Here is a 21,010-nt window from a genome sequence, read left to right as displayed (position 1 = left end):
AAAGAAAGGTGTCTTTCTGGGTTTGAAGAAGAGGTGGATCGTTAGCTTTAATGTCGTGGCTCCGCTGCCATCGAATAATTTTTAAAATGGTACTGTTGGTAAGCTAATAATCCATTGACATGGAACAAAAAATATATATAGCCGATTTATCACAAAGATTCCTGTTTTAAAGGTCCACATTGTGAAGATTGAAGAAGAAGGAGAAGCAGAAGAAGAAGAAGCAAAGAGGAAGAAGAAGAAGAAGAGGCAGGCTTGAGTGCTTAATGCAGCAGTCCCAACATCATAATTTATTATTCTAAGATAGTAGGAATACTTCAGAAGGAGATCAAAAACAACAACAACCACACCAACAGCAGCAGCAACTACAACTACCTGTTATAAGAGATCAATCTTCCATGCGTTTTGTTTCATTTTACGTCCTCATTGAGATGCACAGATTGACATACGAGTACAATACGTTTGAAGTACAACATGCTGTCTTTTGATTAAACCAATCAGCTAAGCGACGGGTAGGCACGGTCAGTATCTTCCGTGAAGAGTAGGAGAGGCATCGCCAGTATCCTGAACAAACTCTTCAAATGTTCAGGCTGAATCGGAAGTTCAGGCTGGAGTTCCCCAAGGCAGTGTTCTGGGCCCTGTGCTTTTTCTGGTCTTCATCAATGATCTCTCTGACTCTTGAAAATCCTCTCTATCTCTTTGCTGATGACTCTACTCTCTGTCGCTCCATTCTTCATCCCTCAGATCGGCAGTCTGCAGCCTCCTCACTCTCTGCAGACCTGGACAAAATCACAGACTGGGCAAACAAGTGGAACATGGCTTTCAATCCTGACAAATCTCACACTCTTACGATGTCTCTCCGAAAAGACCGACTGGACAACCCTCCCATCCACTTTCTGAATAATCCTCTCCAAGAAGTTCTGTCACTCAAGCTTTTGGGTCTCACTATCTGCCATGATCTTTCCTGGGAAAACCACATTTCAAATCTGGCCTCCAAAGCCAGTCGTCGACTGGGCATCCTCCGTCGTGCGATGTCCTTCCTTGGCACACCTGAGCTCCTCACCACATGTGAGGCTTTCATCCGCAGCTCAATGGAATACTGTTCCCCCCTCTGGGCTGGTGCTCCTGCCTCACACCTAGCTCGTCTTCACGCTGTTGAAACCAAAGCGTTCAGAATCATTGGAATCTCCTGTGATGAAGCTAACTCCGAGGGCCTTTCACTTACTCACCGCAGGCAGGTTTGGTGGTCTTTCCGTCTTCTACCGACTCCTCTCTGGCCTTGCTCCCCCAGCTCTCTCTGGGCTCTGTCCCCCAAATATTCCTACAGGTCACACAAAATCTGCCTGCAACCCTCTTATGGTTAAACTGCCAAAATCAAGACTCTCTGCTCACCTCCACTCCTTCATTCCTCTTTTCTCCCACCTCTGGAACAAACTCCCTCACTCTCTTCAATCCCACTCCTCCCTCCAGGTCTTAAAAACAGCTGTTCACCACCATCTCTTATCTTCCCCCATCCAAAACCTTGATCTTTTCTACCCCCACTAATTTCACCCCAAATCCACTTTTTTGAAATTCCAACTTCTTTCCTGGAAGTCCTTGGTGTCCTTGTGTTTATACTTCTCCCCCCCCCCCCCCCCTTCCCACGCCGCCTCCCCCAAGCGCTCTCCCTCCCACACATTCCCGATGTCCCTGCTCTCAAATGTTGTATTTATGTGCTTCCCCTTCTCTCCCCATCTTGTCTACCGTTCCCCTTTTTATATACTTTGTCTGTTTGATTTGTTTGTGTGATAAATGTTAGCTCTTTCACGAGCCTCGATTATGTATCCAAAAAAAAAAAAAAAAAAATCCTGCCCCCCAACAGGTAACAAGTGGTGCGGTCCCTATAGATACTCCTTGACAGCAGACGACACCGATTGCTATCCCACATTGTGGGTGTTGTCTGATTCAGAACCTGCGATGCCATAAACAAATTGACATACCCAGGTTGTTTGCACATGACATGTGAACGGCCGCCTTCAGCTATGAAGGACAACCATGCAAGACAAGGGAGCCAATGATTTACTAACAAGAGGGAGAATTGCTTTGCAAAACATGTCCCCTACCGATGAGATATTTTCCAAGTCCAAAAAGGGCATAACTCTGTGAAAAATTAACAAAACACCCTGAAACTCAAACTTGTTCTGTAACTTATCATAGGAAAGCCATGTACCAAGTTTCAGTTGAATATGTTAAAGAGTATGGGGAAAAAAAGTCTGGAAAACCACAGGTGGGACAGAAGGACAGGCAGACAGAGAGCAAACCTTTCGTCCTCCGTTGAAACCAGTAGGGGACGAATAAGCACCGTAACGACCGATTCTGCAAGTACAACCGCTAACAAATGCAATTGAAATTTTGCATACAATGAAGTGGGGTCACGTACAACGGTGGATTTAAAGAGAGCAACAACACTCGTAACGTCAACAACGTGCCCTTTTGGCCACATGAAGGAATGGAAGAAGGTGGAAGGAAAGAGTGGGAGAACTGGATCTGCTTTTAGTCCGTTCTACACCTGGGTAGCTAGAGATATAAACAGATAAATCAACAAGAAAAGCATTAAGGAATGACGAGTCAACTGGTTTCACATTGTGTTCTCCTTTGGTTGGCAGAAAGGGTTTGTCATATAGAGTCATCTGTAATCCCTTTCATTGCTACAAGCCTCGTCAGGCATGTCGACTCCACAATCCAAATGAAAACAAGATCGAGCGTTTAACAACGCACGGCCTGGATGAGGTCTATGGATTACCACAGATCCAGGTTTGTATTAACAGTTTGAATGAACACGCACGCGTACACGCACGTGCCCTCTCCGTCTCCTTCGGAAACGGACGAGACACAAACAAGTTTTACTTCTTCGCATGTGGCTGCCGGTTGCATCGTTTTCTGGAAGTCAGGCTGTGCTGCTGATGCGGTGCCCGTTGCCAGTAAGCTGGTACTCATTTTGCCCACTTCGGAAGGATGACAGGCTGAGTCAACCCACCCGGTGTTATTTCAGAGCACGTCAGGAGCTCAAAATCAAGACCCCAAGATCTCAAGCCGACCACCTTCACCGTTAAAGTCAACACTAGGCTTACAAGGTGAGGTTATTTACCAGAACAGTACTTTTTCATGAGCATCTAACCTCAGCACTTCAAATACCTGCCCATGGCAGGCAGGGTACGTGCACTGTAGGGGAACAACACAATATTCCACATTATAAAGATGCCAGCTGGAACTCCATCCACGGTTTAGCATCGAAAAAGACTTCCATCAAAAAATGGCAGGAAAAATCTCCAGGGAAACCGTCAGACTCCCATCTCCATCGCATGAGGAACGCTAGGACAATGACCACGCAAACTATCACTTGTGGCAGAAATCAGTGGAACGCGAGCACATTTGGTCTTTCAATTGGACTTGGAATTTCAGGATAAACAAACAAAAAAACGAACAATGACTAATTAGCCAAGGAGCAGCCATTCACACATTGACAATAAAACAGATACTCTCAACTCGTGCACCATGGAGCGGTGCGAGTGAATGGTGGCACCATCAGGGTACCGAAACAATGGCCTCCTAAATCTAGCATAACTAGTACAAGTAAATCTAGCATAACTAGTACAAGCAAATCTAGCATAACTAGTACAAGCAAATCTAGCATAACTAGTACAGACAAATCTAGCATAACTAGTACAAGCAAATCTAGCATAACTAGTACAAGTAAATTTAGAATAACGAGTAAAAGTAAATGTAGCATAACTAGTAAAAGTAAATCTAGCATAACTAGTACAGGCAAATCTAGCATAACTAGTACAAGAAAATCTAGCATAACTAGTAAATCTAGCATAACTAGTACAAGTAAATCTAGCATAACTAGTAAATCTAGCATAACTAGTACAAGCAAATCTAGCATAACTAGTACAAGTAAATTTAGAATAACGAGTAAACGTAAATGTAGCGTAACTAGTAAAGTAAATCTAGCATAACTAGTACAGGCAAATCTAGCATAACTAGTACAAGTACATCTAGCATAACTAGTACAGGCAAATCTAGCATAACTAGTACAATAAAATTTAGAATAACGAGTAAAAGTAAATCTAGCATAACTAGTAAAAGTAAATCTTGCATAACTAATACAAGTAAATCGAGAATGAGTAAGAGTAAACCTTGCATAACTAGTACAGGTAAATCTGGCATAACTAGTACAAGTTAATCTGGCATAACTAGTACAATTAAATCGAGAATAATGAGTAAAAGTAAATCTAGCATAACTAGTGCAAGTAAATCTAGCATAACTAGAACAAGTAAATTTAGAATAACGAGTAAAAGTTAATCTAGCATAACTAGTAAAAGTAAATCTAGCATAACTAGTACAAGCAAATCTAGCATAACTAGTACAAGTAAATTTAGAATAACAAGTAAAAGCAAATGTAGCATAACTAGTAAAAGTAAATCTAGCTTAACTAGTACAGGCAAATCTAGCCTAACTAGTACAGGCAAATCTAGCATAAGTACAAACAAATCTAGCATAACTAGTACAAGTAAATCTAGCATAACTAGTAAAAGTAAATCTAGCATAACTAGTACAAGTAAATCAAGAATAATAAGTAAAAGTAAATCTAGCATAAATAGTGCAAGTAAATCTAGCATAACTAGTACAATTAAATCAAGAATAATGAGTAAAAGTAAATCTAGCATAACTAGTGCAAGTAAATCTAGCATAACTAGTGCAAGTAAATCTCGCATAACTAGTACAATTACATTTAGAATAACGAGTAAAAGTTAATCTAGCATAACTAGTAAAAGTAAATCTAGCATAACTAGTACAAGTAAATCTAGAATAATAAGTAAAAGTAAATCTAGCAAAACTAGTAAAAGTAAATCTAGAATAACTAGTACAAGTAAATCTGGCATAACTAGTACAATTAAATCAAGAATAATGAGTAAAAGTAAATCTAGCATAACTAGTGCAAGTACATCTAGCATAACTAGTGCAAGTAAATCAAGAATAATAAGTAAAAGTAAATCTAGCATAACTAGCAAAAGTAAATCTAGAATAACTAGTACAAGTAAATCTAGCATAACTCGTAAAAGTAAATCTAGCATAACTAGTACAAGTAAATCAAGAATAATAAGTAAAAGTAAATGTAGCATAACTAGTAAAAGTAAATCTAGAATAACTAGTACAATTAAATCAAGAATAATGAGTAAAAGTAAATCTAGCATAACTAGTGCAAGTAAATCTAGCATAACTAGTGCAAGTAAATCTAGCATAACTAGTGCAAGTAAATCTAGCATAACTAGTACAATTAAATTTAGAATAACGAGTAAAAGTTAATCTAGCATAACTAGTAAAAGTAAATCTAGCATAACTAGTACAAGTAAATCTAGAATAATAAGTAAAAGTAAATCTAGTACAAGTAAATCTAGCGTAACTAGTACAAGTAACTCTAGAATAACGAGTAAAAGTAAATCTAGCATACCTAGTAGAAGGAAATCTAGAATAATGAGTAAAAGTAAATCTAGCATAACTAGTACAAGTAAATAGAGTACAACTAACACAAGTAAATCTAGAATAACTAGTGCAAGTCAATCTAGTACAACTAGGATAATTCAATCTCATTCAACTAGTACAAGTAAATCTAGCATAACTAGTTCAAGTAAATCTCATACAACTAGTAAAAGTAAATCTAGCATAACTAGTGCAAGTAAATCTAGTACAAGTAAAAGTAAATCTAGCATAACGAGTACAAGTAAATCTAGTAAAACTAGAACAAATAAATCTAGCATAACTGGTGTACAAGCAAATCTAGCATAACTTGTTGAAGCAAATCTAGTTCAACTAGTACAATAAAATTTCGTACAACTAGTACAAGTAAATCTAGCATAACTAGTACAAGTAAATATAGTACAACTAGGATAAGTAAATATCATACAACTAGTACAAGTAAATCTAGCATAACTAGTGCAAGTAAGTCTAGTACAACTAGGATAAGTCTATCTCATACAACAAGTAAAAGTAAATCTAGCATAACTAGTGCAAGTAAATCTAGCATAACTAGTACAAGTAAATTTAGAATAATGAGTAAAAGTTAATCTAGCATAACTAGTAAAAGTAAATCTAGCATAACTAGTACAAGTAAATCTAGCATAACTAGTACAAGCAAATCTAGCATAACTAGTACAAGCAAATCTAGCATAACTAGTACAAGCAAATCTAGCATAACTAGTACTAGTAAATTTAGAATAACAAGTAAAAGTAAATGTAGCATAACTAGTAAAAGTAAATCCAGCATAACTAGTACAGGCAAATCCAGCCTAACAAGTCCAAGCAAATCTAGCATAACTAGTACAAGTAAATCTAGCATAACTAGTACAAGTAAATCAAGAATAATAAGTAAAAGTAAATCTAGCATAACTAGTAAAAGTAAATCTAGAATAACTAGTACAAGTAAATCTGGCATAACTAGTACAATTAAATCAAGAATAATGAGTAAAAGTAAATCTAGCATAACTAGTACAATTAAATCAAGAATAATGAGTAAAAGTAAATCTAGCATAACTAGTGCAAGTAAATCTAGCATAACTAGTGCAAGTAAATCTAGCATAACTAGTACAATTACATTTAGAATAACGAGTAAAAGTTAATCTAGCATGACTAGTAAAAGTAAATCTAGCATAACTAGTACAAGTAAATCTAAAATAATAAGTAAAAGTAAATCTAGCAAAACTAGTACAAGTAAATCTTGAATAACTAGTACAAGTAAATCTGGCATAACTAGTACAATTAAATCAAGAATAATGAGTAAAAGTAAATCTAGCATAACTAGTGCAAGTACATCTAGCATAACTAGTGCAAGTAAATCAAGAATAATAAGTAAAAGTAAATCTAGCATAACTAGCAAAAGTAAATCTAGAATAACTAGTACAAGTAAATCTAGCATAACTAGTAAAAGTAAATATAGCATAACTAGTACAAGTAAATCAAGAATAATAAGTAAAAGTAAATCTAGCATAACTAGTAAAAGTAAATCTAGAATAACTAGTACAAGTAAATCTGGCATAACTAGTACAATTAAATCAAGAATAATGAGTAAAAGTAAATCTAGCATAACTAGTGCAAGTAAATCTAGCATAACTAGTGCAAGTAAATCTAGCATAATTAGTGCAAGTAAATCTAGCATAACTAGTACAATTAAATTTAGAATAATGAGTAAAAGTTAATCTAGCATAACTAGTAAAAGTAAATCTAGCATAACTAGTACAAGTAAATCTAGAATAATAAGTAAAAGTAAATCTAGTACAAGTAAATCTAGCGTAACTAGTACAAGTAACTCTAGAATAACGAGTAAAAGTAAATCTAGCATACCTAGTAGAAGGAAATCTAGAATAATGAAAAAGTAAATCTAGCATAACTAGTACAAGGAAATAGAGTACAACTAATACAAGTAAATCTAGAATAACTAGTGCAAGTCAATCTAGTACAACTAGGATAAGTCAATCTCATTCAACTAGTACAAGTAAATCTAGCATAACTAGTTCAAGTAAATCTCATGCAACTAGTAAAAGTAAATCTAGCATAACTAGTGCAAGTAAATCTAGTACAACAAGTAAAAGTAAATCTAGCATAACGAGTACAAGTAAATCTAGTAAAACTAGAACAAATAAATCTAGCATAACTGGTGTACAAGCAAATCTAGCATAACTTGTTGAAGCAAATCTAGTTCAACTAGTACAATAAAATTTCGTACAACTAGTACAAGTAAATCTAGCATAACTAGTACAAGTAAATATAGTACAACGAGGATAAGTAAATATCATACAACTAGTACAAGTAAATCTAGCATAACTAGTGCAAGTAAATCTAGTACAACTAGGATAAGTCAATCTCATACAACAAGTAAAAGTAAATCTAGCATAACTAGTGCAAGTAAATCTAGTACAACTAGGATAAGTATATCTCAGACAACAAGTAAAAGTAAATCTAGCATAACTAGTGCAAGTAAATCTAGCATAACTAGTACAAGTAAATCTAGCATAACTAGTACAAGTAAATCTAGCATAACTAGTACAAGTAAATCTAGTACAACTAGGATAAGTATATTTCAGACAACAAGTAAAAGTAAATCTAGCATAACTAGTGCAAGTAAATCTAGCATAACTAGTACAAGTAAATCTAGCATAACTAGTACAAGTAAATCTAGTACAACTAGGATAAGTATATATCATACAACAAGTAAAAGTAAATCTAGCATAACTAGTGCAAGTAAATCTAGTACAACTAGGATAAGTATATATTATCATACAAGTAAAAGTAAATCTAGCATAACTAGTGCAAGTAAATCTAGCATAACTAGTACAAGTAAATCTAGCATAACTAGTACAAGTAAATCTAGTACAACTAGGATAAGTATATATCATACGACAAGTAAAAGTAAATCTAGCATAACTAGTGCAAGTAAATCTAGTACAACTAAGATAAGTATATCTCATACAACAAGTAAAAGTAAATCTAGCATAACTAATCCAAGCAAATCTAGCATAACTAGTAAAGTATATCTCGTATAACTAGTACCAATACATGTAGCATAACCAGAACAAGTATTATTATTAGAACCAAAAGCCACAACTTCAAGCTGACTTTGACAAACTCGCACCTGCTCTCCACTGTAGCTCTCCGCGATGACCGCCGCAGGTCCTGGGCCGTGCGAGGTCCCCGGAGGTTCGGTGGCCGAGGCCGAGGCCGAGCGAGGTCTGCCTTCCCTGGTACCCAGACGAGTGAACGCTAGGCCGGGCTCGGTGGCCGAGCGGCGCTGTGGCTGCGGGCTCGAGCCCTCTTCGGGGGCAGCCTTCATGTGGTTGTTGTTGTTGTGGTGGTGGTGGTGGTGGTGGTTTTCGCCCTCGCTGTGGTTATTCCCGGCCTTGGCGCGCCGCGGAACAGCTCGGATCTGTTGCAGGACGCGGTTAAAGGTCGTGGCCCGATCTGGGATCTCGATAGCGGACATGGAGCAGGAAGTCCGTTCCATGGCCACCTCGTTGACCTCCTTGTACCTGTCCCGCTCCTCACCGGAATCTCCGTCCGACACGGCCGGCCGGGCTGAACCTAGATTCTTGTCCTGATCCTTGGACCTGCGTCGAGGCTGAAAAAGGTGTTTCAGACCCAGTAACCCACCCGAGCCAACCTCTTCGGGTACTTCATCCGCGGGTCCTTCAGACCGCCCAGCCGGTGTTTCCATGGCAACCTCTCTTTAATACCTCACCCTCTCACACAATACAGCTGCCATCCCCGCCCTCTTCCTCGCTTCTTCTTCCTCCGATAATATCTCTTCTTCTTCCTCCTCGGATATCTGATCTTCTTCTTCTTCTTCCTCCGATAGCTGCCGATTACGATGACAAGCGATAGGATTCAATCCATCATCGATATCCTTTACTTCACGTTTCACAACACCAATATTTCCCCGACCCTCTTCTCCCCACTCCGTCCTGTCTCTGGCGAGAAACGAGGACAGCGAATGGCAGAGCAAAAGCTCCGATATAAAAAGTGCAACGAATCGATCATCACCAAACTAGCCGCTCGTGAGCGCCGGCTCCGAGAGAGGGGACCCGCACATCCGGTTACATATGGGCGTCTTCTTCCACCACCACTTCTTCTTCTTCTTCTTTGCCACTGTCCAAGCTCCCTGGCGAACACCGCCACCCCCCGACCCTCTCGCTCAAAGCGCCTTCCTCGTCCACAGAGAGAGTAAACGATCCCCGACTCAACATCTTATTTATTAATGCTACGAGGCAATTATATTCGTCGCTTTGAGAGTTTGCGCCATATAACGGTCTTACTCGATGATCTTGCCTCAACTCACGGTCAAGCTCAAGACCCATCATCATCATCATCATCATCATCATCGACATCATCATCATCATCATCATCTTAGCCAAGGACTGGCGTTTCCGATAACCCAGGGACACCATCGAAGGTGGACCTCACCCAACCCCTACGGTCGTGGTATAGTGTGCGAAATGTCTATAAATAGACCCACCGGACCCCATATACGTATGCTCCTTTAATTTATAATCGTCCGTCCGCTATTTGGCGGGAAACATGAGACCAACACCACTCCTAGCAGCCCTACTGACCTGGTGGTCCTGTCTGCTTGGCTAATAGTTGGTGGGCATGAGATCTCATACCGACACATTCCTGCTCGAACCTACAGGGGGGCACTGCGGCTCAGTGATTCCCACATTCTTGTTCAATGCACGTTCAATTGCCGATGGGCCGAAGTCTTTCAGGAACCGGCTGGCCAGGTATGATGCCCGACGACAAAGATTGGGACAGGAATTTGTAATTGGTTCAGGGTGCTGGAGATAGCTCGCCCACTGTTCGCGAAGGAGACCGTGGAATCTTTAACGTCAATCTGAAGATGCTCCGTTTAACGTCCATCGGAAGACGCCCCGTTTAACGTCCATCTGAAGACGCCCCATTTAACATCCATCTGAAGACGCCCCGTTTAACGTCAATCTGAAGACGCCACGTTTAATGTCCATCTGAAGACGCCCCGTTTAACGTCCATCTGAAGACGCCATTTAACATCTGTCCATCTGAAGATGCCCCGTTTAACGTCCATCTGAAGATGCCCCGTTTAATGTCCATCTGAAGATGCCCCATTTAACGTCCATCTGAAGACGCCCCGTTTAACGTCCATCTGAAGACGCCATTTAACATCTGTCCATCTGAAGATGCCCCGTTTAACGTCCATCTGAAGACGCCCTGTTTAACGTCCATCTGAAGACGCCCCATTTAACATCCATCTGAAGACGCCCCGTTTAACGTCAATCTGAAGACGCCACGTTTAATGTCCATCTGAAGACGCCCCGTTTAACGTCCATCTGAAGACGCCATTTAACATCTGTCCATCTGAAGATGCCCCGTTTAACGTCCATCTGAAGATGCCCCGATTAACGTTCATCTGAAGATGCCCCATTTAACGTCCATCTGAAGACGCCCCATTTAACGTCCATCTGAAGACGCCCCGTTTAACGTCAATCTGAAGACGCCACGTTTAATGTCCATCTGAAGACGCCCCGTTTAACGTCCATCTGAAGACGCCATTTAACATCTGTCCATCTGAAGATGCCCCGTTTAACGTCCATCTGAAGATGCCTCGTTTAACGTCCATCTGAAGATGCCCCATTTAACGTCCATCTGAAGACACCCCGTTTAACGTCCATCTGAAGACGCACCGTTCATTTCAGATGGACGCCACATTTAACGTCCATCTGAAGACGCCACGTTTAATGTCCATCTGAAGATGCCCCGTTTAACGTCCATCTGAAGACGCCCTGTTTAACGTCCATCTGAAGACGCCGTTCAACATCTGTCCATCTGAAGATGCCCCATTTAATGTCCATCTGAAGATGCGCCATTTAACGTCCATCTGAAGACACCCCGTTTAACGTCCATCTGAAGATGCCCCGTTTAACGTCCATCTGAAGACGCCCCGTTTAACCTCAATCTGAAGATACCCCGTTTAACGTCCATCTGAAGATTGCACGTTTAACGTCAATCTGTAGATGCCCTGTTTAACGTCCATCTGAAGATGGCCCATTTAACGTCCATCTGAAGATGCCCTGTTTAATGCCCATCTGAAGACGCCCCGTTTAATGTCCATCTGAAGACGCCCAGTTTAACATCCATCTGAAGACGCCCCGTTTAACGTCCATCTGAAGATGCCCCGTTTAACGTCCATCTGAAGGCGCCACGTTTAACGTCCATCTGAAGACGCCACGTTTAACGTCCATCTGAAGACGCCACGTTTAACGTCCATCTGAAGACGCCCCGTTTAACGTCCATCTGAAGACGCCCCGTTTAACGTCCATCTGAAGACGCCCCGTTTAACGTCCATCTGAAGACGCCCCGTTTAACGTCCATCTGAAGACGCCCCATTTAACGTCCATCTGAAGACGCCCCATTTAACCTCAATCTGAAGACGCCACGTTTAACGTCCATCTGAAGATGCCCCGTTTAACGTCCATCTGAAGACGCCCCGTTTAACGCCCATCTGAAGACGCCCCGTTTAACCTCAATCTGAAGACGCCCCATTTAACGTCCATCTGAAGACGCCCCATTTAACGTCCATCTGAAGACGCCCCGTTTAACGTCCATCTGAAGACGCCCCGTTTAACGTCCATCTGAAGACGCCCCGTTTAACCTCAATCTGAAGACGCCCCATTTAACGTCCATCTGAAGATGCCCCGTTTAACGTCAATCTGAAGACGCTACGTTTAAGGTCAATCTGAAGACGCCACGTTTAAGGTCAAACTGAAGACGTCCAGCTTTACATCCATCCGAGTGACTCCACACACATTGATGAATCACTCTGCCTGTGAAACACCAGGATAGCAGTTTATATCTGGGTCGGGATTCAAACCTAGGCTAGACAGCTTAGAGGCGAGTGTGCGTACCTCTAAGTCGAGACCATCCTTCCAGCCCGAAATGACTCGTGGTTCATCTTATGACCAAAATAAAAAGCGGTTTTATTTTTAAACCACACGTTTCAGACATAGTAGATCTCGTGTACCTTTGATAAAGCAAACGATCACCAACCTTTCCATTGCGAAATCTTAGTTTTGACCAAAGGTCCTGTATGAGCATCACGTTGCCATAGCTACTGCTAAAAATAGGACATGCAGGGAAGCCAGAAATGCACAAATCGTTTCGTAATCCCAAGTTACCATGTGAACTTTCTTTTGTGCAGTGGTTTAAGCTCATGGAGTAAGTTAAATGACAAAGGGCGACGAGTTCATAAACTGACATTTGTCGTATAACTCTTCTGTGAGATAACTTGGTGATATGATCTTGCTAGATAGTGAGGCCGAGGAGCTCAAGGGACTCCATCTCCCAGTATCTGTCCAGAGAAGTTGATGAGAGAGTTTGAGTGCCAATCCTTCCGGAGAGTCTGAGAGTTTATGACTTCCCGGCCTTAAACAGGTTGCAGGTTCCTGGCCAGCAGCTCATCTTGTCCAGGTCTGACGAAAGGGATTCAGCAGTGCCCAGCCTTGTGATGGATCATTCCAATCAAGATGGATGCATCAGCAGAATGAAAATTTTGGTTTTCAATTAAATCAGTTTAATTGCATCTTCTTGATATATAAAGTTCAATTTGTGTTTGTTTATATCTGCTTCAAAAACTACTAAACCAAAATCCAACCAAATTTTCCATGTTTCCCAAGGGTACTCCAAGTATGGCTTCTGTTGGGGTAGCATATCTGGGGGAGGAGGTTCAAGGTGGAGAGAAAACATCAACTCTCTCGATGTAAATTTGTTATATACCGGTTACCACCGTGTGTTTTTAGCAACACACGGTGGTAGCGGGTATATACAATTAGTTTGAAAGATCTGCAAGGCTCTATATCTGAAATGGGGGTCAGTGTTCACCAATCAACAATATCCCACTCCTTTCACAAACCTGGCCTCTATGGACAGGTGGCAAGAAAGAAGCCATTACTGAACGAGAACAACACTCTTCGACGTCACGATGTCGACTGATATACCTCCCTCCACATTATTACATCTTACTATAATTCACCAAATGTCCGTCCATCTGTCTGTCTGCCTGTCTGTCTGTCTGTCTGTCTGTCCGTCCGTTCCCAGTTACCGCAAAAACGGCTGAACCGATCGCAACGAAATTTTGGGTGGGTAATCCTGGGGCCCCCCTGGAGTAAAATAGGCTATATTGTTTTTCCAATTTCAGCTTTGGTCTCCAGCATTTTCAGGTTTGGACTCCCGCCTAACCTTATTTTCCCGGGTACCGCAAAAACGGCTGCACCAATCGCAACGATACACCTCCATGCCCGTGGGATTCCCACGGGTGACCCCACTAGTCATTATAATACTTGCACCAAGATTAATTTAAATCCATTCAGCTGTTCTTAAGTTATCACTTTTTTACCTGACATGACCTTGACCTCTTAACCCCAATATTTAATCAGTTCATTGTTACATCATTATAGATACCTGTACCAAGTTTTAATTTAAATTCCTTTGGCTGTTCACAAGTTATAACATTTTTACCTGACGACCTCTGACCTTTGTGGCCCCAAATTTAATCAGTTCATGTTTACAACATTATAGATACATGTACCAAGTTTTAATTTAAATTCATTTGGCTGTTCAAAAGTTATCACATTTTTACCCGACGTGACCTCTGACCTTTGACCTCTGGACTCCAAAATAGAATCTGTTAATCTTCACATCATTATACATATCTCTTCCAAGTTTGAATTAGATCTCTTTTGCCTTTCTCAAGTTATAAACCCATTACAGACTCTGACCTTTGAACTCTTGACCCCAAAATCTAATCAGTCAATCTTTACATCATTATACATATCTGTTCCAAGTTTGAATTAGATCCCTTTAGCCGTTCTCAAGTTATAGAGCTATTAGGACTTTGATCTTTGACCTTTGACCCCAAATTATAATCAGTTAATCTTTACATCATTATACATAGCTGTACCAAGTTTGAATTAGATCACTTCAGCCGTTCTAAAGTTATAGACCTATTACAGACATTGACCTTTGACCTCTCAACCCAAAAATCAAAACGTTTCATTTCTACATCATTGTACATAATTGTACCAAATTTGGTCAGAATCCCATCACTGGTTCACAAGTTATAGTGGTAACAGGATTTTTACCTCACATGACCTCTGACCTTTGACCTCATAACCCCAAAATATAATCAGTTCATCTTTATCTCATTATACATACCTACACCAAGTTTGACTAAGATCTCTTCAGCCGTTCTCAAGTTATCGCGGTAACGAAAACCTATCACGGACAGACAGATGGACGGATAGCCGGACGGACAACCTGAAAACATAATGCCTCGGTCGACATCATCGGCGGAGGAATAAAAAGGCACATCTAAAAGATCCTATGGAGTTTGCACAAAAGCATGTTAATGATACTGCAGGTATGTGGAGAAAAGGTTTAGGGTCACACGAGACAAACGTTGAACTTGTTGGTCTAAATTCAAAGCTTTAGGTCTGGTGCAAGCCTCGAACTGCACTTCACCCAGTCAATCAACACCATTGCTACTGTCAGTCAAGCATGGTGGTGGCAGCATCATGTTATGGGGCTGCTTTTCATCAGCAGGGACTGGTAAACTTGTCAGGATAGAAGGGAAAATGGATGGTAGAAAGTACAGGAGAATCCTTGATGAAAACCTGCGTGAGTCAGCCATGAATCTAAAACTGGGAAGGAGATTCACATTTCAGCCGGACAATGATCCGAAGCACAAAGCTCAAGCCATGCTGGAGTGGCTGAATAAGAAGAAAATTAATGTTCTTGAGTGGCCCAGTCAAAGTCTTGACGTGAACCCAATTGAACATTTAGATCCCCATCAAACTTGGCAGAACTACAGCAATTTTCACATGAAGAATGGCCAAAGATTTCATCATCTCACTGTGCAAAGCTGGTGGAGACCGACCCAAAAAGACCCAGCACGGTCATTGCTGCAAAAAGGTGCTTCCACCAAGTAATGACCTAAGGGGCCAAATACTTTTGCAACCAGTGAATTTTGATTTGTACATGATTTTTGCAGGTTTTCCTGACATGTAACCTCCTTCAACTGCTGTATAACAGTGTTTAGCTGGATCTGTCCAGTAATGAATAAAAAAGTAAATTTGGAAAATTGTTTTGTCATAATCGTAATTCATCTAAATGTGACATTATTGGTAGGGGGTGAATACTTTTGCAGACCACTGTATAGATTATTTAGGCATCGCGAGCTTGTGAGTGGCAGTAATTTTTTGCTGGCATTACTCTGCGGGCCAACCCCCGCTACCTAAGGCTAACCCCCGCTCTAGCAGGGAAAATGGCCTTTAAAATGCATGTTGTTGTTGTTGTACTCTGCGGGCCGGTGGCTTTCCATCCACGGAATGGCAGTGGTCCATGGACCATAAGTTAAGAATCTATGGCATAGGGGGAAATTTGGGAATGTATAAGTGCTGTGATTAATTGTTGTTCATATATGCCTTTTGATTGTTTTCTCTCCTTGTAAATACTTGCCATTTAAAGCCATTTCCTCAAGAAACTGTGTCCTGACTTTTTCTGTCTGTTCTGATGGTGGCACATGACTACTGAGGTGTTTGGCCAGTTTTAATTGGTTATCTAAATTAGATCTCAGACGCAGTTATGTAACATTGGTTCCGCTCAGCCGATTGACTAAGGTTTGTTGTGTCACCGTCGGCACGGTACCCGCTTGTACTTGGGCTTTTGCGTATGGTAACACGACTTTGGGCATGGGATCCCGTGTGAAGTTATAGGGTGACTGTGGTCTCTTAAAAACACGCCGTCCTTTCGGTTATCCAGAGGCGATGTCCATCACAATATATATATATATATATATATATATATATATATATATATATATATATATATATATATATATATATATATATATATATATATATATATATATATAGTTATGTCAGTGGGGTAGTGACATACAGTGCATTCAGAAAGTATTCAGACCCCTTCAATTTTTTCACATTTTATTATCTTGCAGCCTTATGCTGAAATCGTTTAAATTCATTTTTTCCCTCATCAATCTACACTCAATACCCCATAATGACAAAGAGAAAACAGGATTTTAGAAAGTTTTGCAAATTTATTAAAAAGAAAAAACTGAAATATCACATTGACATAAGTATTCAGACCCTTTGCTATGACACTTGAAATTTCGCTCAGGTGCCTCCCATTTATCTTGATCATCTTTGAGATGTTTCTACACCTTGATTGGAGTCCACCTGTGGAAAATTCAATTGATTGGAAATGATTTGGAAAGGCACACACCTGTCTATATTAAGGTCTCACAGCTGACAATGCATATCTGAGCAAATACCAAGCCATGAGGTCGAACGAACTGCCTGCAGAGCTCAGAGACAGGATTGTGTCGAGGCACAGATCTGAGGAAGCCGACAACAAAAAATTTCTGCTGCATTGAAGGTTCCCAAGAGCACAATGGCCTCCATAATTCTTAAATTGAAGAAGTTTGGAACAACCAGGACTCTTCATATAGCTGGCCGCCCGGCCAAACTGAGCTATTGGGGGAGAAGGGCCTTGGTAACAGAGGTGACCAAGAACCCGATGGTCACTCTGGCTGAGCTCCAGAGATCCTGTGCGGAGATGGGATAAACTTCCAGAAGGACAACCATCACTGCAACACTCCACCGATCTGGGCTTTATGGCAGAGTGGCCAGACGGAAGCCAAACAGTTCAATATTGGTTTCATCAGACCACAGAATCTTGTTTCTCACAGTCTGAAAGTCCTTCAGGTGCTTTTTTGCAAACTCCAAGCGGGCTTTCATGTGTCTTTCACTGAGGAGAGCCTTCCGTCTTGCCATAGTTGCCGTTTTGTCATGGTTTAAACCAATCATAATTCAAACAATTATTTTGCACAAATGTATTTGTAATATACGTGATATTGTGGTGCTGTGCACACACGACTCGATTGCCAGAGAGGTAGGCCACAACGCGTGGATACAAACAAGAGTCTTTATTACAAGCTCGCATATCAGCACTGGGCGGGCTCGAGCTTAGAGCCCGCATATATGTCCCGAGGCCACGCCTTGCCCCCGGGCGTGGCCGACCGGCCGAAAGGCGGGGCATGTATTTCAGTTCCCCGCCTGGACGCTCGCGCCACCCACTGGTGCGCGGAATTATTGACCCTTGTGCCCGCCACACGCGCCCCCCCAGAATTCCCGCGCACCTGAAGGGTGAGCTTGCGGGGAAGCCGGATGACCCGGCCGAAACGCCCCCTGGCGATGCGTGCAGGGCTGGGGGGTAGCGGGACGGTGGGGCTGGGGGGTGCCGGGGGTCTGACCGCCGGGGGGCGGCCTCGACGCGGAGGCAGAGCTGCTTGCGGGGGGTGGTCCAGATTGAGGTGGGCCGGCTTGAGGCGGTCCACGGAGATACGATCCGGGGCACCGCCGATGTCCACAGTGAAATGTTTTTCCCCGGTCTCCAGCACGCGGAAGGGCCCATCGTACGGGGGCCGTAGCGGTGCCGGGTGGGCATCGTGCCGGACGAAAACGTACTCCGCCGTGCGAAGCTCCGGGGCGACGTGGGAGGACGGGCAACTGTGGTGTGCCGTCGGCACCGGGGCGAACCTCCGGGCGGTCTCCTGCAGGGTGGAGCGCTGTTGCGCCGCGGACCAAGGAGCCGTGGAGTCGGGGATAAATTCGCCCGGTACCCGCAGCGGTTGTCCGAAGACCAGCTCCGCCAAGGACGCACGCAGGTCGTCCTTGGGCGCCGTCCTGAGGCCCAGCAGGACCCAGGGGAGCCTGTCGGCCCAGCTGCCGTCGCGGAGGCTGGCCCGGAGCGCGGCCTTCATCGAGCGATGAAAGCGCTCGCACAGGCCATTGGCCTGGGGGTGGTAGGCCGTGGTGCGGTGCAGTTTGACACCGAGCCCTTGCGCCACCGCACCCCAGAGCTCCGAGGTAAACTGGGGGCCGCGGTCGGACGAGATGTCCGACGGGGCACCGAACCGGGCAACCCAAGTGGCGATGAAGGCTTGCGCCACATCAGCCGCAGACGTCGCCGCCAATGGCATGGCCTCCGGCCGCCGTGTGGTGTGGTCTACCATGGTGAGGAGGTGGGTGAACCCCTGCGAGGGGGGCAGAGGTCCCACCAAGTCGACGTGGACATGGTCGAACCGATGCTCGGGCACCGTAAACGGGGCCAACGGGACCTGGGTGTGGCGGTGGACCTTTGCGCGCTGGCACGCGAGGCACATCCTGGCCCAGTCGCGGACGACGTTCCTGAGGCCATGCCAGACGAACTTCGCCACGACGAGCTTCTGGGAGGCCTTCGTGCCCGGGTGGGACAGGCCGTGGATGGCATCGAAAACCGGGCGCTGCCAGCCAGCGGGCACGATGGGGCGAGGCCGGCCGAGGGAGACGTCGCACAGGAGGGCCGTGCCCGTGACATCGAACGGCACCTCGGTGACGCGGAGGCCCGTGATGGCGGTCCGCTAGGCCTGGACGCCGGGGTCGGCGGTCTGGTCCTCTGCCATCCGGGCATAGTCGATCCCGAGGTGGACTGCGTGCGCGACGGACCGGGAAAGGCAATCCGCCACCGGGTTGTCTTTACCCGCGACGTGACAGATGTCCGTCGTGTACTCGGACACGGCAGAGAGGTGACGTTGCTGCCGGGCCGACCATGGCTTGGTGACCTTAGCCATCGCGAACACAAGGGGCTTGTGATAAACGAAAGCCATGAACGGGCGGCCCTCGAGCAGATGGCGGAAGTGTCGGACCGCCAGGTGGAGCCCGAGCAGCTCGCGGTCGAAGGTGCTGTAGCGGCGTTCGTGCGGGCGAAGCTGCCGGCTAAAAAACGCCCGGGGCTGCCAAGCACCACGCACCCACTGCTCGTGCACCGCGCCCACCGCGTAGTCCGACGTGTCGGTGGTGAGGGCGATCGGTGCATCGGGCGCCGGGTGCGCCAGCATGGAGGCGTTGGCCAAGGCCAGCTTTGCGCCCGCAAATGCCGCGGCCATCGGCTCCGACCAGGCGATGTCACCTTTGCCCGGCTTCCCCCGGAGGGCCTTGTGCAGGGGGCGGAGGAGCTGGGCGACGCGGGGCACAAAGCGGTGGTAAAAATTGACAATGCCCAGGAATTCCTGGAGCCCCTTGATCGTGCGGGGGCGCGGAAAGCTCTTGACGGCCTCCACCTTGGCCGGTAAAGGGACGGCCCCGTGCCTGGTGATGCGGTGCCCCAAGAAGTCGATGGCCGCGGCGCCGAAGTGGCACTTTGCGGGGTTGATGATCAGGCCATGCTGGCCCAGGCATTCGAAAAGCGTGCGGAGGTGGAGCAGGTGCTCCTCCCGGGACGCGCTCGCGACTAGGATGTCGTGCAGGTAGACATAGATGAAAGGTAAGTCGGGAAAGACGCTGTCCATGAGCCGCTGGATTGCCTGGGCAGCATTCTTCAACCCAAAAGGCATCCGCAGGAACTCAAAGGGGCCGAAAGGGGTGATGACGGCCGTCTTTGGGACATCGTATCGTTGTACGGGGACCTGGTGGTAGCCCCGGATGAGGTCCACCTTGGAGAACACGGTCGTGTTTGCCAACTGGGCAGAAAAGTCTTGGATATGCGGGACCGGGTAGCGGTCAGGGGTGGTGGCATCATTGAACCGGCGGTAGTTACCGCATGGCCGCCATCCACCGCCGGGCTTCGGCACAATGTGCAGAGGAGAGGCGCAAGCGCTGTTGGAGCACCGTACGATACCCAGCCGTTCCAGCGTGGCGAACTCCGCTTTCGCCACGGCGAGCTTCGTGGGGTCGAGGCGGCGTGCCCGGGCGTAGACCGGCGGCCCGACCGTGGGGATATGGTGCTCCACCCCGTGTTTGACGGCCACCGCTGAAAAGGTGGGCCGCGTGAGGGCCGGGAAACTGGCGAGGAGGCGGGTAAACTCGTCCGCTGCCGGAAGCGTACAGACTAACCTCGCCAGGACGGAACCTTTCAGCAAGCCACTTGGCAAGCCGCTCGGTGAGCCGCTCAGCGAGCTGCTCAAAGAACCGCTCAGCGAACAAGCGAACGAGCTGAACGTTTCGGCCTGGACGACACGTCTGCGCTTAACGTCGACCAACAGCCCATGCGCACATAGGAAGTCTGCGCTGAGCAGGGCCATTGGCACGCTGGCGGTGACGAACGACCATTGAAAGCGCTGTCCTCCGAACCGCAGTGAGAGGCAACGCTTCTCGAATGTGTGGATGGGTGTACCGTTGGCGGCAAGAAAAGCGGGGCCCTGGCCCGCGGCTTGCTTGTCGGACGCGGAGGCAGGGAGGACGCTTACCTGCGCTCCCGTGTCGCAAAGAAAACGGCGCCCGGACGAGGTGTCCGTGATGAACAGGAGGCTGCCGGAATGGCCGACGCTCATGGCCGCAAGTGAGCGCCGGCCCGGTCGTTTCCCGACCCGTCAAAAGAACATGGCGGGTGGCACGT

At 44.9% G+C, this 21,010-nt stretch overlaps 1 protein-coding gene across 1 annotated transcript in view; it reads right to left on the bottom strand.

The window, feature by feature from the left end:
• The window catches only part of LOC137413401 (transmembrane and coiled-coil domains protein 2), a 167,329-nt gene extending 157,686 nt beyond the window's left edge, over positions 1–9,643 (bottom strand). The window contains exon 1 of the mRNA XM_068098810.2: positions 8,667–9,643. Within this exon, the coding sequence (XP_067954911.2) occupies positions 8,667–9,245 (579 nt within the window). The 5' untranslated portion in view covers positions 9,246–9,643. The remainder of the gene's footprint in view (positions 1–8,666) is intronic.
• Positions 9,644–21,010: the final 11,367 nt, after the last annotated feature.

This window comes from Myxine glutinosa, chromosome 1 (assembly GCF_964187855.1).
Source record: "Myxine glutinosa chromosome 1, kmMyxGlut1.1, whole genome shotgun sequence".
Lineage (NCBI taxonomy): Eukaryota > Metazoa > Chordata > Myxini > Myxiniformes > Myxinidae > Myxine > Myxine glutinosa.
Note: the sequence above shows the minus strand (reverse complement) of the source record. Positions and strands in the feature narration are given on the sequence as shown.